Source organism: Rattus norvegicus, chromosome 8 (genome assembly GCF_021556685.1).
Source record: "Rattus norvegicus strain SHRSP/BbbUtx chromosome 8, alternate assembly SHRSP_T2T, whole genome shotgun sequence".
Classification (NCBI taxonomy): domain Eukaryota; kingdom Metazoa; phylum Chordata; class Mammalia; order Rodentia; family Muridae; genus Rattus; species Rattus norvegicus.
In genome coordinates, this window is record NC_141541.1 from 58,690,844 (window position 1) to 58,716,858 (window position 26,015).

The 26,015-nt window shown below is 43.3% G+C and overlaps 1 protein-coding gene across 1 annotated transcript; it reads right to left on the minus strand.

Annotated features, from left to right (window-relative positions):
- On the minus strand, nt 1-25,324 carry Dlat (dihydrolipoamide S-acetyltransferase). The gene is given in 14 exon segments (NM_031025.1): nt 1-823; nt 1,716-1,852; nt 2,171-2,333; nt 4,615-4,730; nt 8,576-8,683; nt 9,008-9,097; nt 9,679-9,746; nt 16,131-16,272; nt 17,285-17,472; nt 19,887-20,013; nt 23,749-23,899; nt 24,044-24,168; nt 24,546-24,647; nt 25,063-25,324. Coding segments are annotated over 14 exon segments (1,899 nt in total). The 5' UTR covers nt 25,315-25,324; the 3' UTR covers nt 1-693.
- Between the last annotated feature and the right edge of the window lie 691 nt (nt 25,325-26,015).

Genomic DNA, 26,015 nt, shown 5'->3' on the forward strand with positions numbered 1-26,015 from the left:
TTCATTTCAATATGCATGTTCTTTTATTTGGAGGAAACTGCAGAATTCTCAAGTTATACATTGAAATTGTTTATAAATAAATACATAAAATTTCATTTATACCAAGAAGCTGGTTTATATCTTTATCTTGTGGGGAAAGCTATTTTATTTAGAGATTCATATAAAAATAATAGTTGGTTTGAAGAGGTCTAAGAAAATGCTGACTCTTAAAAGTTTCACTTACTGAGTGATAAACTAAGGTCATGTGACAGGAGACTTTAACTGTTAGATTCCAACGTAAATTCAAACTCCTCCCATAAGAAGTAATTTTCACGACTGTTTCCCTCACACTTAAATAAGTTGAATCAATTAAATCTAAACTCCAAGATCTCATCCAGGTTACTTTTATGAGTCTGTCTGCAGGAAGCCACAATCCTGCCCATTCTATACTCCCAGGAAGGTCTTCTCACCAAAGAGTTAGGCCACATGTCCCTTCACTAGGAGTACACAGCTTTAAACCGATGTGTAATTATTAAAGGGGTAAAACATTTGGGTGTAACTGGCATTTACAAAAGATTCATTTATGTCTGTTACAAATAATTTATCTGGACTGACTCAATAATAAAATTAACTAGTGAAACTTTAAAAGAACCACCTGTTTAATAACATATAAATATAATGTCAGCAGAGGAAGAATAGAAGTTCGCAGGGAAATTATAATAACATAGTTACAGGCTTTTCAAGGTACTTTTTGAATTCAGCAAGCCACTGGGCTCCAACTGCTCCATCCACAACTCGATGATCACAGCTGAGTGTGACAGACATCACACTAGCCACGTCAAAGCTAGAAAGAAAAACATTGGTGGGTATTCTGAAGGGAACCAATGAGCCCAAGACAACAGCCGCCCACATGCTGATTCCTACCATAATCCTACCCAGGTAGATTATTTCCCTTTTATAATTTAGAGGACTAAATTTAGATCACTTACATGATGTGCAAACAAATAAACAACAAAATCTAGTTTTTAAATATCTGAGGCAGTTAACCAAACTGGTCTTGAACTTGCTATATAGTTGAGGTAGGCTTTGAACTTCTAACCCTCTTGATTCAGGCCCTAGAGTAGCTGTGATTGTAGATATGCATATGGAAACTGGTTCCATTCACCATTTATCTTTGGCTCAAACTATGACCTTGCAGAAAAAGTAAATACATGCCTGTGAATACAGGTTGCCAAACTACAAAACAAGCCAAATTCTGGGGTTTTTTTCCTATTATGATGTGGAAGTCATTAGCATTTTGCCTTTGACTACTGTCATAGTGCACTGGCAAGGACTCAGTAACAGATCATTTGGTCCAGAAAGCTATAATGCTCACTATCTGACTAAGAAGAACAGGCAGCTAGGTAGTGGTGGTGGTACATGCCTTTAATCCTAGCACTTGGGAGGCAGAGGCAAGTGTATTTCTGAGTTTGAGGCCAGCCTGATCTACAGAGTGAGCTCCAGGATAGCCAAGGCAGCACAGAGAAACCCTGTCTCCAAGAAAAAGAAAAAGAAAACACACCAACTCACCATCTAGAAATCTCAAGAGCACATCTCAACTATGACTGAAGTTAGTAAAATTGAAGTGGCTTCCACTGCATCTCACGCTGTCTTTACTGATTCGACTTAAAGCCATATGTAAAGCTATAATGACATAATGCGATGGCATTCCCAGCCCTCTCCACTTCCCCACTCACCCTTTCTCATTATCTGCAGGGATCAGTTTATCCTCGGAAGCACCAATTGCCAAAATACATGCCTGAGGTGGGTTAATAATCGCAGAGAAATTCTTAATTCCGAACATCCCTAAGTTGGAGATTGTAAATGTCCCACCCTAAAGGAAAAAAAAGCATAAAAATAGATTGCATTGTCACCATAACCAAGAAAAAAATTTCAAACATTCTCTAATGGGGCCATGAGAAAACCTTTTATTTGAGTAGGACACACATTATATAAACCAAAGTCAACTGACTGAACCAGCTTTCCCATGCAGTTATGGGACTATGTTATGAAACTATGTTTTCCGGCTTTTCCCATGTAACTCAATCGCTTTGTTTTGAAGACCAAGTATCATAAGATAGAAAATGCAACAAGAGAAGGAGGCTGAGCTTCAGAGTAATGCATGCCTTACAGCTGAGGAATGGCATCCTACCTGGAACTCGTGAGGCTGAAGTTTACCCTCTCTTGCTTTGGAGGCTAAAGAAACAACATCACTAGCAATGGTTTCCAGTCCTTTTATGTGTGCATTAAACACAATAGGGGTGATAAGTCCTGCAGGGGTACTGACAGCAACGCTGACATCAACCACATGATTTCTGTCAAAAAAGAAAATAGAGTCAAACTCATCACCATATAAGACTTAAGAGCTGCACGGCCAGAGGAAGGGCTCATAGCTGACAGCATTGGCTGCTTGCTCCCCCAGAGGACCCAGGTTCAATTCCCAGCTCACAGCTATCTGTAACTCCAGTTCCAGGGAATCTGGCATCCTCACACAGACACACATGCAGGGAAAACACCGATGCATATAAACATAAATACACCTTAAAAAAGTAGCTGGAGTGTCTCCCTCAATTCTTCCATCCTGTGCCTTGCCAGAAGGAAGAGGAAGAGGAGAAAGAAGAGGAAGAATAGGAGGAAGGACCACCAAAAAGAACCAGCTTAAAGAAAATATGAATCCTGAATTTTTACTTCACACTATAGGTGTTTAGGATGTAGCTCAGGCAGTAGAACACAGAGTTCCAAGTCTGATACCCAGTGTCACTAATCTCTCTCTCCCTCTCTCTCTCTCTCACACGCGTGCGCACACACGTGCGCGCGCACACACACGCACACACACGCACACACACGCACACACACACACACACACACACACAATTTTAGAAGCAGTTGTGCTACTGTTCAGGGATGTCTATCCTATGTGTTAACATCTTGATGTATCTTCTCTTTCACTTATATTTTTTTAAAAAACTGAAAGGGGACGGGGAAGAAATGTATCAGAAGGTTGCTTTCACACTTATCCCCCTTGCTGTTCTTGACTAACACACCAAGTAGCTTACAAAAACACCACCCTAATCAGCATGAAACAAACTGACCTTTCTGGGTTGTAAGTACAAGTACATGGGCTGGAGTAAGTCCTCAAGAAAGCCTGAGCACATGGAAAAAATGAGTGAGAGGAGGGGCACTGAGGATGGGGCTGGCCAGGTGGCTCAGTGGGTAAAGGCACCTGCCGTCAAGCTGGCAGCTTCAGTTCAATCCTGGGAACTCACACGGTGGAAGGAGAAAACGTACTCCAGAAACTTGTCCTGAAGTTGGCCATGGCATACATGTACATCAAAGAGCAGGGGTTGGGGGTGGGATGAGGTAGAAAGGTAGGTAGAAGGGAAATAGAAAGGGTGGGGGAGAAAGGGAAACAAAACAAAAAAAAGCTGAGACACCATGGGAGAGAAACCAGAGTGCCCAGGACTCAGAGGTCATGACTCAGGAGAAACTAAGGGAGGCCTCCCAATCTTTTCTGGAGTAGATCAGCAAGGTCCCTATACCCTGGGCAGCATCTCTGGCTTTTATTTATTTGTTGAAATGTGTTTCACTCTGTAGGTCAGGATGGCCTAAATGTTATCTGTACCCTCTGCAGAGTTTCCTCAGTGAGACACTACATGAGCATTTCTCTGAGCTCCGTGACTTGTCCTGCTGAAGGGGCCATGGGGACCTGTTTGTAGTCAGCTGCCAGAGAAGAGCATCTAAGAGGGGACAGTTATGTGGGTCTAAGGCCCAAGTTCTGAGGCCTAATACGATCTCCAGGTAGATGGAATTAGAATGAAGAATCTAGTTGCTGTCTACAACAAACTGACTGGCTGTTCTCTGAGGAAACGTGTGAGTGGCAATGTGAGTGCATGAGCACAGGAAAGGGGGAAAGGAATTTTTTCTTTTTTTAAAAATATTTATTTATTTATTTATTTATTTATTTATTTATTTATTTATTTAGCAGTCAGTGTTTTTAATCACTGAGCCATCTCTCCAGCCCTGGAATTTTTTTCTTTTAATAATAATTGTAATAATGCTGGGGTTAGGAGGAGGATCCGAATTTGGTTCTTAGCACCTATGTCAGGGAACAACTCCAGTTCTGAGGGATTTGGTGCTTCAGGTTTCCTTGGGCATCTGCATTCATTTGCACACACCCATACCCAGATTCAGATATATAATTTTAAAAAATTAAAAACTAAGTATAAAAGTGCCTACCTACATTCTAGAAAGGGCCAGGGCTTGAGTTGGAATTCTGACACTGATCAGCTTACTAAACTGGGACAAACTACAGAACTCCCTGAGCCTCCAATCCTTCGCGTAAGCCATGGAAGTGAAAACACTCACCTGATAAAGTGGCTCCAAAGACCTAACGTGTGGTACCCAGCCTGTCGCATGCTGACAGAACTTACTGGTGTCCAGGGAACGGATTCCACCCTGCTTCCTGACAGTCATTATCAGTGTAACCAGACTGTTTTACACCAAATCCCTTTTACTGAACCCATCAGTCCCCACACCCCTACCTGCAGTCAGCAGACACAGCTAGCTCAGGTCACTGTGCAGTCTCCAGTCACTTACTGTCGTATAACTGTGTCCATCCAAGATGAGTTTGCTTCAGGAACTTTCAGGCAGGCCAAAGCTGAAGCTTTTATGATGAAGTCATTGACGGAGATTTTTCCTTTACCTTCAAGCATCTGTTAAGCACAATGAGCAACTGGTTTTATTAGCCCGATCGTCTGTCCCACACACTCCCACCCCCCCCCCCAGCCACCCAAAAAGAAGCAGGTTCATTTATCTGCTGACTGGAAGCACAGCAGCAGCTGGACATCATGATTCATGGCATGTCCCTATTTTCATTCAACTGAACCAAGGCAGGGTTCTTTTGTTTTTTTGTTTTGTTTTTTTTTTTTTAAAGATCAAGTGAGCAACAACCACACTAACAAATGTTTGAAAAAGAGGAAGTAGAAAATTCCTCAAATCAGGAGTGAACTGGGGACATACTATCTTTCCAACATAAAAAAGAAGTACTATGAATACCCAACACCAACAAATTACAAAACCCAGATAAAATGCACAGGTTTCTAGAAACAACCAACCAGTAAAGAGTATAAACTCAGAATAGATGAAACTGGTTGTGCAATCTGCTAACATAAACTAGACCCAGACTTTTTTTTAGACAAGGTTTCTTTGTCCTGGAACTTGCTCTGTACACCAGGATGGCCTTGAATTCAGAGATCTGCCTGCCTCCGCCTCTTAAGTACTGGGACAAAGGCCTGTGCCACCACGGCCCAGCAACTAACCCACACTACCAAACATTTAAAGGCTAACATAAATCTTCACCAAGCCTTCTAAAGAACAGAGACTCAATGACCTAACAACTCCCGAGTGTTAGTCTGTCCCAAAATCAGACAAAAACAACAGCTAAAACCTAAACATTACCTTATGAATATAACAGCAAAGCCCTTAATAAAATACTAACAGACCAACCCTAGCAATATAAAGGAAGGCCCATTAGCTATGACCAATGGGCTTCGTTTAAAGAATGCAAGAGTTGGTAACACTGAGGACCAAGTGAAGTGTGCAGAGCACCACGTGCCTATTCTTCTGTCTCCTCTGGAAGCTTAGACAGGAGAAGCACTGGAATCCAGAAGCCTGAGCATCAATCACTGTGAGATCCTTTTCTTAAAAGGGAAAAGTTCAATTACTGTGGAATGCCCTAACAGAACAGAAAGATCACATGACTGCTTCAACAGCCCCAAAACACAAGAAAATTCAGTACAAAACAGAACAAAACAGTTACTGAACTTGGAGGTCCTGATGAGAAAAAGATCTGCAACCTCCCATAATTATCTAGCCTCATACTTCATGGTCCAAAAGTTATTCCCCCTAAGATCACAAGACAGGCTGTCTCCAGGGGGAATCTGTCATCCTCTTGTGGCTAGCCGCTGTAGGAACCTATAAGTACACACACACACACACACACACACACACACACACACACACACTTGCACAGATACAAAGCACAGAATAAAGCTTAAAAAGAAAAAGACAAAAAGACAAAAAGGAAAGGAAAGAAGGGAAGACAGGAAGAAGGGAAATGTGCTGCACAGCTGAGCCTCGGCTATGGTGAGCGACAAGCACGTGAACAGACTTCCTAAGATCATGGGCAGAGAATTCCATTTCGCCTGCTGGTAAGTCTTCCAAGACAAAAATGTAAGACTGAGGAGAATGGAAGGATTGTGGCAAGGAGCTATTTGGGGTGGCAAAAATGCTCCAAAATTTACCATGGTATTATGGATATATTCTGAAATAGACGAGGGCACTTCAAATATGTGAATTGAACATGGCATTAAAATGGCATGAATATCTCAAAACTCATTCAAACTAATACACTAAATACAATGGATACATTTATCTGTCTTAGTACTTTGATTTTTAAAAATATTTTAGTTGTAGCTGGGCAGTAGTGGTGCATACCTTTAATCCTGGCACTCAGGAGGCAGAGGCAGGAGGATCTCTGTGAGTACAAGGCCAGCCTGGAGTACAGAGGGAATTCCAAGGCAGCCAGGTATATATAGAGAGACCCTGTCTGGAAAAACAAAACAAAAAATGTTTAGTTGTGTGTGTGTGTGTGTGTACACACATGTACATGAATGCATGTCATGTACCACATGCAAATGGGAGCATGTGGGTATTAGAAGTACCAGATCCCCTGGAAGGAGAGCTCCAGACAATTGGAAGTTGATGTGTTCATGTTGGGAACTGAACATAACATGTGTCCTCTGCAAGAACAAGTGTTCTTAAACCTGAGCCGTCTCTCTAGCCCAGTTCAGAATTCTGACAAGAGTGACCACCATCATCTTCAATCCCTGTGGCCACTCACGAGCTGTGCTGCTGCCTCAGTCATGCAGTCAGTGATGTGCCTCACATGCCCACTCTGTGCTGGGTACAGCATGTGTGAGGCACTGAACAATAAACAAACCTGTGCTCAGGAGTCACTGTGTGCCACACAGCAGCTTACAAAGTGATGTGTGAATGGGGAGGGGAAAAGGCTGTAGATTTAGAAAAGGAAGACCAGTCAAGTCCTTCAGGAGGTCAAGGAGAAAAGCACATGGACACAGTGGGGTCTATATGGAGAAAACACAAGTACAGAGTGTAAAGTCGGAATTCCAAGAAGCAGCAAGACAACCGGCGTGCCTTCAGTGGTGGGTAAAGAGCTCAGAAAGGTCACAAATACCCTGTGAAAGGCCTGTATGCCACTCTAAGGAGCTGATGGATGGGGTTCTTTTGCTCTACTATTTTTTTTTAAGAACTTTTACATTTATTCATTTTACACAGTTGAAGATGTTCCTCATTCACTCTCTGCCTCATTTATTTTTAAAGACTTATTTTATGTGCATGCACAGATGTGCGTCCTGGGTGAGCCTGCTGCCTACAGCAATGAAGCACCAAGACTTTGGACTGGAGTTACAGGTAAGTTACCATGGGTGCTCAGAACTGAACCCATTCTCTGCAAGAGCAACGAGCACACCACCAAGCCATTCTCCAGCCCCTCTGCCTTCCTTCTTGAGACACAGTCTCTTGCTGAACATAAGTCACAGATTTAGCCAGCCTAAGCCAGCACCAGGGATCCTGTCTGCACAGCAAAGTGCCTGCTGTTTTACGTTAGAGCTGGGAGCTTCACAGTCATGTACCGAGTACTTCATGGCTCTCAGTCTCCCAGTCTTATTTCCATTTTTACAGTCCTTGACCCTTCTGATTCTCAACCATTAGCATCAGTTTTCTTCACCTCTCTGCTAATCCAAACACGTTACATTTTCCACAGTTTGGCCACATTTGTCTTACAGCACTGTGAATTCCCCAACTATCACTGGTCTCCTTCAACACTCTGCTGAATTCACACAGTTTTACTCAAAGTGTATTTGAGTAAAAATCAAGAGGCAGTTTTATAAAGAGCCTGGTCTACAAATGAATACTGCCACCTTTATAAACCACCTTCCTTCCTGTCACATTTAGTAGTGCCCTAATTCCATCATAAACTCGGCTGAACACAAACTGCTTTTGCTCTCTATCCTCAGAAGTACCTTATGCTGAGCTAAGAGCACATGTAGTGTCTGACTATAAACACATGAATACTATTTCTAAACTACCAAACAGCCCAAGCATCAGACCACAGAGAACTTGCTAGACTAATATCCATCTATGGCAAATGAGCTTCAAATGCTACATTCTCGTCAAGGGTTAACAGAAAAGCCAGAAAAGGTGGTGTACTCCTGCAATCCCAACATTTTAGAGGCTACAGCCTGTCACAAGGTCACTGCAGCCCTGGTTATATGGAGTTCCAGGTGTGAGGTACATAGTGAGACACTGTCCAGATAGTTGCAACAAATCAAAAGAAGTTAAATGAAGTTTTCCCAGGATATTCTCTATTTAACAATTTCGAGTGGCAATAATTTTCTATCATTAACCAGTTTCTAAAACAAAACACATGGCAACACAGCAAAGCTTTCATAGGAAAGACAGAATTTCCAGGTTTTACCTTATTAAGTTCCTTCCGCACCAACAGCACCTCTCCCATATTTACATCAACAGAAAGGTAATAATGAGGTATAGTCTGCTTCGACTGCATGAGCCTCTGCGCAATCACCTGAAACCAGAGGGAATTCAACATCAGTTCTCAGGTGGCACAGACTGTACCTAACTCAGTCTGCTTGCCTCTTCTTTGGCTCCCTGGTAGCTTACCTCACAGAACAGAGTAAGACAAAGGACTGCTCCTCCTAGGAGATTAGCCGAAACAGAGACTTCTTTACCCCCATTACTCAACTGACCAAATCAAAGTTCCTTAAACTAATAATCTAGCATTTTCAACTGGCAAGGTCCTTTTTGGTGTTTTAAACTACCACACACACAACTAAACAACCAGAGTGGAGATGCCCACAGCCCCGGTTGCAGACTTCGGTGGTTCTCTTACTCGACGAATGTTGCTGATGGGGATGTCTATGAAGACACCTGCAGGAGTTGGTGCCACTCTTGGACCCGGGGGAGCAGCTGCTGCAGCGGCCTAAGAGGGAAAAGAAAAGGCTCTCAGTGACTGCTAGATCTTAGCATGTGACATGCTAAAGTGGAACAGCAAAGTTCTGAGGAGTAGCTGGTTCCACAGGAGTAGCTGGTTCAATCTCCATGGAGCAAAAGGGACTCGGATTAGACTATTTGAGAATATTGCTCTTAATTCTTTTACTTAAGAGTTTTAAATCATGTTTTAAGAGGTAGCATTTTTTGAGGAAGAGTATATTCAATGACTAGTTTTTATTGATGTTGTAAAAGAAGTCAAGGAGTGGTGATATGTACCTAAATTCCCAGCACACAAGACGCTGAGGCAGGAAGACTTCGAGTTCAAGGTTAGCCTGCTTCCTCAACATAACCAGAAGAGGTGGGGTGTGGAGGTGAAGAGAAAACAAAGCATTTTTAAATTGAAGAATTAAAGAAAGAAATATAAAACAAAAGGCTGTGGACCAGGATGTAGCTCAGTTACAGGAGTGCTTGCCAAGTGTGTATGAAGCCCCCAAGATTTGGTCCCCACAAGAATAATAATTTTAAGTTGACTGTGGCTAAAACCAAATGAATGAATGAATGATAACTCACAGGAGCAGCCTTAGTAGGCACAAAAGAGTCAATGTCCTTCTTGATGATTCTGCCTTCTGGTCCCGTCCCTGAAGAAACACATGAGTATCACATATGTGACAGTATACCAATGGATCTCCAAGGTCAACACTGTGACCCTGAAAAGACCCTCTCTCCCTCAGAACAGTGGCTTTGTTAATTGCTCATTAATCCACAGAGTTCCCTGGATCAATAGGAGTTCTTCTGTTTGTTGGTTGTTTTAGTTTTTTTTCGAGACAGGGTTTCTCTGTGTAGCCATGGCTGTCCTGGAACTCTCTGTAGACCAGGATAGCCTCCAACTCAAGAGATCCAACTGCTTCTGCCTCCTAAGTCCTGTGATTAAAAGGCGTGTATCCTCCTGACCCCCCCATAGTAGTTCTTTTTAACTATGGTAAATAGTTTTATTCAATTAAATCAAAATCTTTTATTTTCCTGCATTTTATTTTATTTCTTTGCTTTTAAGTTCAGAAACACTGACATAAGAATAATACTGATTATAGCTTATAAATCAAAAAGGGAAATTAGCTGTTGACTGTGGTTATCTTAAAAAGCAAAACAAAGAAATCAAAAACAAAAACAAAACAGAAGCCCAACTCACTGAACCTTGAAACACTCTTATTTGACCATAAAGTACAACCTTTGTGTAAAGTTGACAATTTTCTGAAGAAATAAACCTTTTTTACTTCAGAATAGTATGAATAATGTGTAACACAATGATCTCATTCTTAGAATCATTCATTTCTCATAATTTCCAGGTCTTTCACACCAACTAAAACTATATCAACCCACACTACAAACCAGGGAGGAAATATTACAATGTCTCTAAGAGACTTTCAAGTTCTCTCACAGCCTTAGTTTATTCAAATTCCCCTCCCTCCTCCCATCTTTACCTCAGGGTTAGGGTCTCAGTTTTAGGCTTAGGCCCAAGTACATCATCCTGACTTTGAAGCAAATTCAGAATTTAGTTATTATAATACCTTTTACACTGGCCCACTTCTAGAAAAAAATTGGTCAAATTGATTCATCTTCCCCCATGGCAGCCTTTTAAAGGATTCCTGTTGTGTGCAGTTCTTCCCAATTCCTTTCCTTCGTTATGAAAACAGAGTTGGCTAGAACTGTCTCTCCTCACCAGGAGCTCTAGAACAGAGGTGGCAGGCAGGGACCTCTATTAGATTCCCCACCTTTTAAGCACAGAGAAACCATAACCTCCCCTGCAACCGGAGCTGAGCTTGATGCCACGACCCTCTCTCCCCTCTCTCGACCCCTCAAGAGAAAACCAGCTACCCATCACAGTTAGCGGAATTAGCATGTTTTATTGCTTTGCCAGCTCCCCAACAAAACACAAAGGGTGATCATAAAGCAGTGTGGTATAAAGGGCAGAGCTTTTTTTCGGAGCTGGGGACCGAACCCAGGGACTTGTGCTTCCTAGGCAAGCGCTCTACCACTGAGCTAAATCCTCAACCCTGGAAACACGCAGCTCTTGTTCAGAGCTATACTGTGAGAACAACAGGGCAGTGAGGCAGAAGGTGCACCATGTGCAAACACTCACAACCATGCACTGGGCTCTCAACACCAGAAGCCTCAGTTTCTTCCTCTATAGTTAACGTTTTGGCTAAATTACTATGCCCTTCTATCTGACTTTTGGTTCTTCTACAATGTAGTTTTGTTTTTTTCCTTCTCTTGCTCCCTCCTCCACAACCCCAATAATGAAATAAATACATTAATTAAAATAAAATCCCTGAAATCCACAACAAACACATTCTCTCTTTGTTGGTACTGTCATAAGATAAATATAGATATATTTGGTTTTTTCCCCAGGTTTTTGGCATAAGCCTTCCAAAATCTAGGAAATTCCCCAAGTGATATTTGCTTTTTCCAATCAAACCTCTTTACATCACACTACTTTGTGCTGATGAGGTGACTGAGGGTGGAGCTTCTGGATAAGGGACATCAGTCTTGTTAGCCTAAAGACCAAGTACTTGATTAGTGTGATAACTTTCAATCTTCTTTCCATTCCCCTCCCCTGCTTCTTGCACCAATTCCAACTAAGAGGAGAAAGAGTGGAAGTTGAGTTCAATAGCCACTGACCAGTGATTTATTCAATAATGTCTGTATGACATGTGCATGAAAATAATGCTGTGACATCCTGTGAGCTTCCTACTTGGTGAGGACAGCAATGTGGTGGCAGGATGGCAAGTCCTCAGAGTGCATGCGTGCACTGTGAAGCCCTCCAGAGTACATGGTGCTGCGGTATCTCTCCCTGCTATACCTTGTCATATGCATCTGTACCACTGGCCGAGCCTGAGCTGGATTCTTTACAATATCTATCAGTCATTTTAGCCAATTACCAAACCCATGGAGACCTGGCAATCTATGATTTATTGCTAATGAATTAAACATGCAGGTGGCCCTGGAGACTTGGAAGGAATCTGAAGGAAGAGCTGCCCTCACCTATGGAGTCTCATTCTAACTGAGTCGTTAACATCAGAAGTGAACTGAACCACTGGACACTCAGTTGGTGGTTCTATGGAAAAACTCCAAATACTTGGTGTCAGTGAATCACACAATCCTGGATCCTGAGCTTGCTGAGCCAGGGCCACAAAGTCTGGTTCAAGTCCCAGGACTAAAATAAAAGTACACGGAAGGAGACTACACTCTGCTGACCCTTCCACTCTTCCTAGCCCTGACCGTTATCTCCACCCCTTCCACCTTTCCTTCCCTTCCCCAAATGACATTTCTCAGGCTGTTAGAATCATCCCCTGCAAGACTTCCCAACAGTGCTAATCTTCCTTCAACACCAGGGGGACTAACTGTTGCTTGGAATAAAAAGTAGGCACTTGATTGAAAGCTCAGAACTGAAAACCTGAAACAGTGTCACAGAAATTTCTAGAAACCCAACAGTCCCCAGAAATTGATCCCAAGCCCTAGGCTACTTCATAATCTCTTTAATGTCAGCCATTCTCAGACTCTCTCTAAACTGATAACCTTAATTTACAGAAAAACACTAGCAAGGAGGGCTTCTTCCATCACCAAACCAACCATCCATAATCTCATTTAAAGCAGATAAACTGTTCTAAATTCTACTAAAGGCCAATCCTACTTCTTTTGATTGATACTCAAGAATGCTGTTTCCTGCCAAATCACTCTACCCCCAACTGTCTCTAATGGACCAGGTTCTCAACGAGGGGACCCCTGGCAACAGCTCAAGATGCTTTCTGTGCCTCGTGATGCTAGCGCTCACACAGTGCTAGACAAGTGCCCTACCACTGTGCTGCAGCCACAGCCACCTCGGTCTGTGCAGCCCAGCAGACCTTCTGGTCCTTCTGCCTCAGTTTTTTGATTATAGGCCTGTGCCAAACGGGCCCAGCTTCTGATTCTTCTCACCCTGGATTTCTATTCTCCCCTTTCCTCCTCATGCTCCATTATGTTCCTCAGACATGTCAAGGTTGTTTGATTCCAGACCGTGGGATACTGGCATAGTGCCCTCTGCCAAAATGCTTTTCTCCAACCCTTCACAAGGCTGGTGCACAGGTGACTCCTTGTCTGGAGAGGAGGTCCTGTATCACTTCCTCAGAAAGATCTTCCTCACCCATCCTAAAAGTGACCACTCCTGTCACTGACCGGTTTGTCACTGAGTCTATTTCTTTTTAGTCTTAAGTCACCTCAGTTCATAATAAAATGCAGAGCCAGGATAGCACATATGCTTTCTCTGCACAAGCACTGTTTACTTATTAATCTTCATACCGTATTAAGTGTTATTTTTATATACAAGTAACAGCGCCAGAAAAGATCACACTGTTAGCATAAGGCAGAGCTGACATTTAAGCCTGAGCATTCTAGCTCTGGATCCCACGCTTAGCTATAATGCTAGACTTTTGTTATTTCAATCACTCCTGTTGGCCAGTGGAGTCAGAATGTTCTCCATCTTATGAACAAGTACCTGATGCACAGATGCTTCTCAATAAATATATGCTTAATAATAAAGCAATCACTTAACCCAGCTGTAGGATGATGTCATTATGCAGCAAGGCAGGTCCAGGATAAGGAGTACCCTATCACTGGACGAGAAGGAAGGGTAGGCAGGGAAAAGTCTCAGAAGGAGGGAGGAGAAAGAGGAGTGAAGAGAATCAAGATGGAGACAACAGAGCACGACCCAGATCCAGATGGACTAGGTCAATTTTATCTTGTCCAGGTGGGTGGCTTATATCTTTATTAATTGGCAGTTAATTTATTGTGTGCATGTATTGTAGACTGAAAATTTAACATATAAATCTAATTGTTAAACTACAAGTTTCCAGAGCTTTGATTTTACTGGGCTACAGGGGATGTGAGCAAAGTTCCTGGCGGGCAGAGACAGTCTGTCTCAGTTCTGGAAGCTGTGCTAGGCTACAGAATGCCTGGGGCTAGTGTGGCATGGCATGGTGCCATGCTAGAAAGGCCCATGGAACACCATATTTGTCAGGCATGGTAATAACCCGCCAAGGGGATAGTGTGTAAAGTGACTGGCATAGAAACAGCTGGAGCAAGTGGCTCCCGCAGATCCTTGCGGAGTGGGAACGTGCGGGTACTGGTAGCCGCCAATCCATTTTTATTTTTACCGCAACACCTAGCCTGCATGAAAACAATACCAAGGTTCTTCAACATATCCCTTTAACAAAATAACCAGCACTGCCACCTCTCCAACAAATGACCTGACTAGTCCAGGCTCTTCAGGCACAATTACTAACTCAGCCCCTCTGTTCTATAAAACACCTTAAACTTGTCTGATAATAAGCATAGATATGTAAAGAATGCACCAACAAACAGTAGCTTGGTGGTGAGTGAGAACCAGACTGAGGGCAACAACTGCAGATCTGAGGACAGCACAGGGTAGTAGGAAAAATACAGAAATTAAAATAGGACTTCTAATCCTAGCTACTCAGGAAGCTGAAGACAGAACATTGCAAGTTCAGGGCCAGCCTGGGCAGTTTTTTTTATTTTGAGATGCTATAACAAAACAAAGAAAAGAGAGGGGCCTATGTGTAAATATATATGTGTGTTGCAGTGCCTGCCTACTATGATCCTAGGTTCCTGTTTTAAGAACAAAAAGCAACAACTGGGCTGTTGAGAAAGCTCAGTGTAAGGCTATTACTAATAGCCTAATGACCTGAGTTCACCCCTTATGCATAAGGTGCCACACTGCACACAGAGGTCAGAGGACAAACGACAGGAGCAGTTCTCTGTTTCTACTGTGGGTTCCAGGGACAGTACTCAGGTCAGCAGCCGCTAGCACTTTTACCTGACGAGCCAGTTTTGCTTATTGCTACACTCAGTTAACCAAATCCTGAGATGCAGCCATGTCTATAACTCAATATTGCTCAACAAACACATATACTTTTGCCAACACTTAAGCAAGACAGGATAAAGACAAGGAAATCGTAGGGATATGAGAAGGGAAAGGATACCCCTCTCTTTGAAGTAGACAGAAGCCTCTCAACTCCTGAGAAGCAAGAATTCCAACATTAACATCTGCTAAAGCTGATTTTCCTCCCAGTAACAAACCAATAATTTTCTAGGAAGCTCATCAAAAGCCCCATTTATAGAAAAGACTTATATATAACCCTTATGGCTCCTGGTTTTGTCTATAGAGTATAGTTCCATCCACGACATCTCCCCACAATTCCACTCACCAAGGGGAAAAAAGAGACACCACAGTGGTGTGCATGGCTAATGGTGGCATCTAACTGCAACTCTCCCTGTGTACCCACACTTATACTTGGGTATGTCTGACCTTCTCTGACTGTCTCTTAAAAAGCCCATACTCACCTTTGGGTATGAATTATTATTTCCCAGAGAATATTTCTCTCAATCTCCATCCTTAAAATCTTCATTAAAAGAATCTTTTAATAAACAACACTGTTCTTTGATGTGCTTTTGATTTTTGTGTGAGCACGTTTCTTCTTTTAGTTTTTTAAGACAGGGTTTCTCTGTGTAGCCCTGGCTGTCCTGGAACTCACTCTGTAGACCAGGCTGGTCTTGTACTCAGAGATAGGATTATAGGTATAGGCCACCATGCCTGGCTTGTGAGCATTTATTTTTAATAAAACCTCAACTCAGCTTCATTCCAACAAGTCCCGAAATTCTTTTCTGCCCAAAGCCACAAAGCCTGGGTTTGCCTGAGTCCAGGTCCATAAGATCACAGGAGTTAGCCCCTCAGAGGTCAGAGGGCAAACGTGAGTCACTACTGTTGAAGATTTCCTATGAATCGAAGAAAGTTTGAAAAGGCACACAGATTACATAGGCAATAGAACAAATAGAACACAGTAATGCTTTCCCTACTCCATGAGAGCGAGAGCAGCAAGGATGCCTCCTTCCAAGATGTGTACAGCTGGCCTTACACTCTGCATTTAACTAAACTCTAACTGGATAGCCCCTTTCTTCAGAAAGAAACTTACCTTTAACTTGGGTGAGGTCAATCCCTTTCTCTGCTGCCAATTTCTTTGCAAGAGGGCTAACGAACACCCTTCCCTTTGGTCCAGCAGGAGCGGCTGAGGGGGTAGGTGCTAAAGGCTGGGGGATGGGAGGAACAGCTGCCACCTTTGGGAAAAAAGTTAGAGAGTATCTACTCATCACTGCAAAGATAATCTGACAAAACACATGTTCATATTTTATAATTTAATGATATTTATGCACTTTCCTGGTTTGACTAACATAGAAGACGAATGGCAAGAATACTTTCTGTCAGACACAGAAACAGTTTATGCAAACAAGAGAGGTGTGGAATTAAAACTGACCTAAGTATAACATACTTACTGCCTGTCACTTCTTGTCATTTTCCCCTTTGAGACAATGCAAGCCACTGTGACCTCCCTGCTGCGGCCTCCCAAGTACCTGAACCACAAAACACCTTGCTTCTGGTCAATTCTTTACCTTCACTGAGTATATAATTAACCTGAGTTCTGCTTTATTCAATCTCATTTCAGGATATAAAATGATAGCATCAGGTCCCATGTTTCAAGTACTTAAGGAATGGACCCCACCGTTCCCTGACAGCATCTGAATCAATGAGAGTCTGAGAATGCAAGCTTCCTCTGAGGAAATGCACAGCTCTTCTAACCCCATGGAGATATGCAAGTGTATGATGCTATTACAAGTCATGTCACATCAAGGTCCAAAGTCCAAAACATAGGCTTCATCAGCTACCATCACAAATACCAGAACTAAGAGTGGAAACAGGTCGTTAGTTAAGCAACAAAAGATGTGGGGTGAAACCATCACCTCCTCCCATGGACATGACCATCACACCACTAACAGGACTTTTAACCTAGTTTTGTTCTCAGCAAGGCTTAGGATGGTGGCAGAGTAAAGTACTAATCATCAGGTGGGCAGCATAGCGCGCGCGCGCGCGCGCGCGCGCGCGTGTGTGTGTGTGTGTGTGTGTGTGTGTGTGTGTGTGTGTGTGTGTGTGTGTGTGTGTGTGTGTGTGTGTGTGTGTGCGCTCAGATTAACATGTATTGCCAGTCACTTTCCTTCGTGTAGGATCTGGACCCACAGAAACCTGAGCTATCATCTGCCTGAATGGACAACCCAGGTTCAGAAGTATACTTACTGGGGGTGGGACAGGTGGTGGTGCCTGTGGCTTTAAGCTGGTCACTTCTGTTGGCCTGTAGTCTGCAAATGCTGCTATATCTTCCTGTTTTTCTACTATGATACATAGCGGGGTTCCCAGAGGAACATCCCTTGTGCCTTCAGGGACCAGGATTTTTGCCAGATAACCTTCTTCTTGTACTTCAAAGCCTTAAATAGAAAGAAAATGGTTATGGGACTCAGGCCTCCACCACTCCTACATTCTCACTAGGGTTTCAGGTAAGACATTTTTCATATTCAAACTACTGGTATTGTTTTTTTGGTTTGGTTTTATTTTTTGCAAACTATTTAACTTCTCTGTGCCTCCCTTTCTGTCTTTAACATGGGAACAGGAATAGTAGAGCCATCCCTCTGTCCTGCATCCCTAAATCCATTAATGATTAAAAGTGTACAGGGCTGGAGGCATAACTCGGTAACAGAAGTCTTACAAATTTGCTCAAGGTCCAAGGTCCAATTCCAGTGACCCCACCCCACTGTAGCCACTCATTTAGGGAACTTGCACATACAGACTTTCATCCTTGAATCAGGTTGCTAACATATATTCCAAGGAATGACTGACCATGCAATCCTTACATAAATGTTATGGACTTAAATCAATTAATGCTTTTAAGTACTTACCCTGCACAAAGTATAAATGAAAAATGCAATTAGCCCTCCAAATCTATGAGATCAAAACAATTTGGGGAAAAAACTGCACTTGTGCTGAGCACACATGAACGCCCTTCTGGAGCCAATCCCTTGTGCATATTGACCTTGTCTGTTCTACAGACACAGTGCAGACAGTGGCTCATTCTAAGAGTTACTGGAAATGCCCCAAGGGCGGCCTTATGTGGCACTCACAGGACACTAAGATAGTATCAGCTAGAAGTCAGCGTTACATGGAAGTCAGATTACAAGAACTACCAGCAGGACAGCAGCATGGGACTTCAGCAGTAAGTGTTCTCAGAGCTCCTCAAAGCCTATAGCTGGCATCAGGCTAAGTTTTCCAATGTGATGAAATACACTGGAGTATCACTGGAGTCTCTACATTACCAGGTAAGGTGTTACTCAGCTACGGCCTCTCGTAAACACTGATGATGTATAGAAGTAAAGCCTAAAGCTGGGCGTTTTCTTGTAACTACACCATCAGGAGCCTGAAGCAGGAGGATGGTAGCTCAAAGGTAGCCTGTGCAACATCAGTTCAAGATCAGACTAGATCACACAGCAAAAAGTTCCCTGTAAAGAACTAGCAGCAGCACGGCACGATAATACCTGATTGTTATGGTAGTACTCAGATCTCTTGTGAGTCCCAGGCCATCCACGGTGAGTGAGACCCTGTCTCAGAAACTTACTAATTAATTTAATTCAACTAAAAATGGCAAAACCAAGCTACTGACAAGGGCAAGTTCCACCACCCCAATCTTGCTCTCTGCAGTTATGTTCTTCTTGATGGACAGACACATCTCTAAAGATTCCTTCCACTTCCAAACTGGAAATATTCAAGAGAAGATGTGTTGAAGCTGGGCAGAGGAAATGCACATCTAAAGCTTGGCAACAAGCACCTTTGACCACACCAAACCATGGCGCTGGCCCTTGCTTTTCCTTTAAGGCAGAATCATTTCTTCTAATAGCTATGAGGGAATCAGGCACAGTAGTACACGCCTGTAATCCCAGCACTTGAACTTCAGTCTCATCTCAAAGAAAAAAGGAGGAGGAGGAGGAGGAGGAGGCAGAGGAAGAGGAGGAAGAAGAAGAGGAGGAAAGAGAGGAAGAAGAGGAAGAAGAGGAGGAGGAAGAGGAGACAGAGCATGAGGAAGAGGAGAGGAAGAGAAGGAAGAGGAAGAGAAGAGGAGGAGGAAGAGGAAGAAGAGGAGGAGAAAAAGACTATTAAAAAGTACAGTATGTCAAAGAATAAGCTAGTAAGACCTCTTACTCTTTGATTGGCACTTGCCCTAGGCTACCAAGAGAATGGTGAAGAGCACTGTCTGTGACCACTACTGCCTGATGATGTCCTGCTCTGTCACTATGGCATAGATAAGCCTTCTGCTTCTAGAAACCATGGAAGAGTGGAAGGAGTTAATGACACCTAGGATTACAATAGACGCAAGCACAGATACATGACTGCATAGTAGATAAATCAATGAAGGGGCACATGGAACTGTGATACACATGAAGACCAACATCCCTGTCACTTTCAGATTATGAGACTCATCTACACCCTGGGTACTGTTTTCTCTCAGAATTACCTGAAAGGCTTTGGTATTCTCCTGCCCTAGAGGGCGTAACTTTCTTCCTCCTCTCTCTTTCTTTTCCCATGTTAAGACAATGGCAGTTCTGGTACAACTTCTGAGTACCATAAAAATATAGCCATGAGAGCGAACTGGGCCTAAGAATAGACCCTGACATATCCTCCAGCGATGAGTACAGCTCAGAACTGACATGTGTGGCTGTGATGACTTTGCTGTAAAATATGTTCCAGGCAGCAAATCTCAGGACTGTAAACGTCACATTATCACTCACTCAGTTCAGGAAAGGATGGCCATCCTCCTCCTCCTCCTCAACTACCCAGAGCTGAAGAATCTCACCTATGGTGGCCTTGTCGGTCTCTATCTCTGCCAGCAAGTCTCCTTCACTCAGCTTCTCTCCCACTTTCTTTTCCCACCTCTGGACGGTGCCCATGGTCATGGTTGGGGAGAGGGCAGGAAGAACAATCTGCAGAGACAAATGCCACTCATCAATGCTTAACCAGAAAGCACTACACAGAAAAGCATTCAGTGCAGTGAGACCTTGTCACCCATCACAAGTCTTTGTCAATCCTTTTCCCAATTAAAGCATCCTTCAGAACCAGACACCCTAACCCATCCTCTATCCTCCAAAGTGAAAAGCAACAGGGAGACAGGAAAGATTTCTTTCATATGGTCAAAACAACCCCCCTACACACACACACACACACACACACACACACACACACACACACACACACACACACAGTATCTTTGCAACCAGGTTACTGGTTCTTAATTTCTAATGCTGCTACAGGGAGACAGGAAAGATTTCTTTCATATGGTCAAAACAACCCCCCTACACACACACACACACACACACACACACACACACACACACACACTATCTTTGCAACCAGGTCACTGGTTCTTAATTTCTAATGCTGCTACCCTTTAATAGTTTCTCATGATATGGTTACCCCCAGGCATAAAAATAGATTTGTTGCTACTTTATAACTGTAATTTTGCTGTTATGAATCTAATATAAGTAGCTGATATGCAAATATCTGATTGTGACCCATGTGAAAGGGTTGTTTGGCCCCTGAACGGGCCGTGACCCATAGGTTGAATGATCTTGGTGGAGACAAAGCACTCTGCTGAATTTGTTGTGTTCTTCAATAAGCATCTTTTCACCCATAAGAAACCACACTTATTTCACACACACACCTAATAAGTGTGTGTGTGTGTGTGTGTGTGTGTGTATTAAATTAAGGGCTAGAGAGAGGGCTAAGTGCTCAAGAACACTTGCTCTTGCACAGGACCTGAGTTTGGGTCTCCATGGGTCAGTTCCCAACCACCTGTAACTCCAGCTTCAGTGAATCCAATCCTGCCTCTGGGAATACCAGCATGCACATGACACACATGTGCACACACGATTTTTAAAAATGAACATTAGAGCTCTTCCTGGAACAAAGGATGAGGTTCAATAGTAGAAGAGTAGCTGACTAGAAGAACAATACATTATATTTTTTGAGACTTTTTAAAAAAAAAACAAAAAACACTCTCTCTCTCTCTCTGCGCGCGCGCACGTGTGTGTGTGTGTGTGTGTGTGTGTGTGTGTGTGTGTGTGTGTATGTGTGTGATATGCACAGGTGTACATAACATAAATGTCCAGTACAGAAGTCTGTGCTATCTCCCTCATTTCCTTGAGATAGGGAAGTCAACAAGCCTTGCTCTCTAACTCTGTCTTTGCTCCTTATAGCACTATGGTCACAGAAGAGGACTTACCCCCACGATGACCTCTACACAGATAAATGCAGTGTACCCACACACACACTAAATGCATATAAAAAAATTTGTATTTTGGACATGGTTTCTCTGTATAACAGCCATGGCTGTCTTGGAACTCAATTTGTAGACCAGGCTGTCCTCAAACTCACAGAGATCTGCATGCCTCTGCTTCCAGTGTGCTGGAATTAAAGGCCTGTACTACCATGGCCAGCTGATACATATACGTTTTTACTTGCATTCCTATTTATATAATTGTGTCCACTAAATTTGGGTGGCTGTCAGTTATCTGCTATCTTCTTTGTCTTTTAAATAGGAATAGCCTTATAGTAAGGAAAAAAATCATTTCAGTCAAAATTGTTTCTAGAAGTGGGGGAAAAAAATAAAACAAGACAGAAAATTCTTTTCTGGTTTTTTGTTTGTTTTTGTTTGGTTTGTTTTTTGTTTGTTTGGCTTCTGCTTGAGTGCTGGGATTAAAGGTGTGAACCACCACGCCTGCAAGACTTAGAAATTCTTTAAAAATTATTTTCGGTTCATAGTTTCTTTTCTTTGTTGCATAATCACCAGTGAGTAAGTGAAAGTATAAGTGTGTGTGTGAGTGTGTATGTGTGTGTGTGTATGTGTGAGTCTGTGTGAGTATGTGTGTGAGTCTGTGTGTGTGAGTCTGTGTGTATGAGTGTGTATATGTGTGTGAGTGTGTATGTATGTGTATATGTGTGTATGTGTCTGTGGGGGGGGGGAGAAATATACTCATTTATGTATCTTTACCATCTCAAAGGATTCTTAGGGCCCAATTCTAACACTTCAACACAAAGTAGGATAAAATGGAGAAACGAGGTCTTATGCAATAAAATAAGGTTGCTGAACTGAAAGAAATAACCATGAAAGCTAAAGACCAAGAAAAATGCCATCATAAGGGATTGTTAGCAATAGAAATGGAGCATGATTTCCAGAGAGAAACTGATTCACCCAGAAAACTTCTCATAGGGTTAAGGAAAGGTCAAATCTTTTTTTTTTTTTAATTTATTTATTTATTCAGACACACCAGAAGAGGACATCAGCTCTCATTACAGATGGTTGTGAGCCACCATGTGGTTGCTGGGATTTGAACTCAGGACCTGTGGAAGAGCAGTCAGTGCTCTTAACCACTGAGCCATCTCTCCAGCCCGAAAGGTCAAATCTTAATCCTGTACATTTTACTTCCCACATCAAGACCACACAGGGGGTTGGGGATTTAGCTCAGTGGTAGAGCGCTTGCCTAGCAAACGCAAGGCCCTGGGTTCGGTCCCCAGAAGACCACACAGACACACAGAGGAAAGTTCTAATATCTAATAATGTGATTTAGTGCATGTGCTTTGTCGTCTGTAGACATTTTTCTTCTTTGGCTCTTTTTTCCATTTGTTTGGTTCTATTCTAGTTTATTTTTATTTTATTATTGTTTTTCTCGTTTTTAGATTCTAATATAAAAGAGAAGGAAAAGGTACAGGTTTGGATAGGTTAGGGAAATGGAGAAGATCTGGGAGGTAGGAAACTGTAATTAGATTATGTAAATGAAGGAAAATCTACTTAACAAAACCATGACTTAGTTTCCTAGACGATATTAGGTTCATGATAATCACATCTATGGACACTAGCATTGTTACAATGTCATCCTGTAGACGTATTCGATACTGCTTGTTCTTTTTAAATGATTTATTTTTATTTTACATGCATAGGTGTTTTGCCTGTATGTATGTCTTTGTGAGGGTGCTAGATCCCCTGGAACTAGACTTACAGACAAAAGTAAGCTGCCATGTGGCTGCTGGGAATCAAACCTGAGTCCTCTGAAAGAGCGGCCAGTGCTCTGACCATTGAGCCGTCTCTTCATACTTATTTTTTCTTGTTATTTTCTCATTAATGAGTATTACTGAAATACTTCATCTATGCTTAGAAGTAGCCCACTCTAGGGTTGGGGATTTAGCTCAGTGGTAGAGCGCTTGCATAGCAAGTGCAAGGCCCTGGGTTCAGTCCCCAGCTCCGAAAAAAAAAAAGAAAAAAGAAAAAAAAAAAAAAAAAAAAAAAAGAAGTAGCCCACTCTAAACCAAAGGAAAATATCTGGGGACTTTCATTCAACAGAGAGCACCTCTTCTCTACTTAAATTCTACTTGTATAGGAAAAAAAAAAAAAACATTTGCAAAACCTTTAACATTGTTTGCAAATGAGAAAAACCAAGCATGATCCTGTATCCTGAGCTAAGGCTGAGAAAGGTTAAAGAAACTGTCCAAGCTCACACACTTGGAAACAACGAGAGTACAAGCTGTCAAGCTTCACAGTTAAATCTCTGTGGACTGCCAGTGACGGGCACTTACATATAACAAGTTTTCAGGATGCAATCACCACCCATAAAGAATATAAAGAAGCAGTCATCAGGAGCCGGCACTCAGAAGCTGAGTCTTACCTGCATGTGAACGGGATAGGAGCTACCTGGAGCACTTGCAGAAGGTGCAGCTGGGGCAGCAGCTGGAGCTGCAGCTGGGGCTGGGGCTGCCTGTGTGGCAGCTGTTGCTGAATCCAATGTATAATTTTTAAAGGCCTCAATATCCTGAGGCCTGAAGAAAAAGAATACATAAATATAGAATTTATGAAGCAAATTCAATCCCTAACCTCCCAGCAAGTCCTCAAATGTCTTTAACTTCCGAATTGAGTTAAAACGTTTTAAAAGCACAAATTACAAGGTTTTTTTTCCAACTCACTTTTCAACTGTGATACAAATGATAGATCCTACTGGAACATCTCTGGTCCCCTCAGGAACAAGGATCTTTGCCATATAGCACTCCTCCAAGCTCTCAAATCCAACAGTGGCTTTATCAGTTTCAACCTGTTAGCACAAGGCACTGGCTTAGGTTTGTACTGCCAACATGCAGTTAATTAGAACGTGTCTAGAAATCCACACCAAGATAAACCCACTACCACAGACTTGAAAGAATGGTTTTAAAACATTTTGGGTAGAGGCCAGGCATTGCTAGCATTCAGCAGGCATGGCAGGCCAGCCAGAGTTACATGGTGAAACCTTGTCTCAAACAGTCACTTTAGCTAGCTGCTGACAACTTAGCTGACCAATCATCTCTAATAACTGGGAAGAGGGGAGGGGAGCAGCTTCTTAAAGAGAAAGAAGTAACTACCTACCAGAAGGCTAAGCCTCAGTCTATTGACAAAGCCACTCCCTTAGAATCATCTGCATATTTTAAAACTTACCTCTGCAATTAGATCACCCTCACTGATTTTTTCCCCTTCTTTTTTTTCCCAGCGGGCTATGGTGCCTGCCTGCATTGTAGGGGAAAGTGAAGGTAGTGGAACCTGCAAGAGAAAAAGAAGCATACATTTAAACAGGGATACTCAACTCTCTTTAGTGTGCTTTAGTTTCATCCCACCCAATTCCATGGAAAATATTTACTGAGTCCCATTACAAATTGGTCACTGTTGATACAAAGGGAGTTCTAGCACCCCAGAAATTTCATGACTTTCAATGGCAGGTTGATCCTCCAGTCAGTCTGGTGAATCTGAGAAGCACGTGAGACTTCATAGACCTTTTGCTTATATCCCCAGGCTTAAAGCTCTTCTTTCAACAGAAGAGATCCCCACTCGGAAGGTCTTGGGCAAGGGACCATAATAGATCTGAAAGGGAGTTGGCTGACGGAGGCCTCTCAAGGAGGATTCCCCGCGCCAAGAAGCGGGCTCTGAAGGACAACAGGCTCCGGGGTGGATCACTCACCTTCTGGTGCGGAGGGAGGCTATAAGAGCGGCGGCTGGGCGACCCCAGGAGTTGTTGCAGTATGCGGTTACGTGGGACGGTGGCAGAGCCGTAGCTCCAGCCGCACAACGAGCGGACCCCATAGCTGGGTATCCCACTGCCGCAACGAACTGCGGCGGGGCCGGTCCGCGGGCCCTTCAAAGTTGCCCACCGAGCCCTGAACCCGGCCCTGGGAACAGCACTCTGCACCCTCCGCGCACAGACGCGCCACATACTGCCACCGACCCCACGCCCCAAAGGCTCCGCCGTCTCCGGAGTGACCTCTCCAAGAGCAGCGCGGCTCTGCCGTCAGCCGCGCACTGCGGTCGCGCAGTGTCGTAAAAGCGGCTGCTTGGACTGGCGGGCGGAACGCAGGGCGTCGGCGTGGGTCTGCCGGGGAACTGGTCAGAGACAGCCGGGAGGAACCCGAGGCGGCAGCTCGGATCTACGGTGACGAAGGCGTTTCCAGGCAGTGCGGGGGCAGTGCACGTTTGGTAGAAACGGGAAAGGCCCTAAGAGAGGTGTCGCAGAGGTTGGGAAGTACGGCCAGCTCTAAGGTGGTGGCCTAAGGGACCGAGAGTCGGACCGGCTACAGCCTGCGGTCAGGGAGGCGGTGCCAAAAGGAATGACCGTCTTTGCTTTAAGAAAAAGCTGGGGAAAGGAGTCTGGACGGACAGTAATCCAAAGCTTTAGGTCAGTGGGTGCGGGCGCACCTCCAAAAGTTGGAGAAAGGAAAGGCCCTCGAGTGACCTCCGGGGATTAGAGGGTGTCCCTTGACTGCAGAGCCCGCCCAGCGCAGGCTGTCGTAGGTCCTTAGCCCCCCTGAAACGGGAGCAGCAGGGTTTTCAGTCAAATGATATTAAGGGCAGCCAAGAGAAAGGTACCTTTTTCACATTTCGAGTTAGTCTCAGAGGACTAATTATAGTCCCAATATA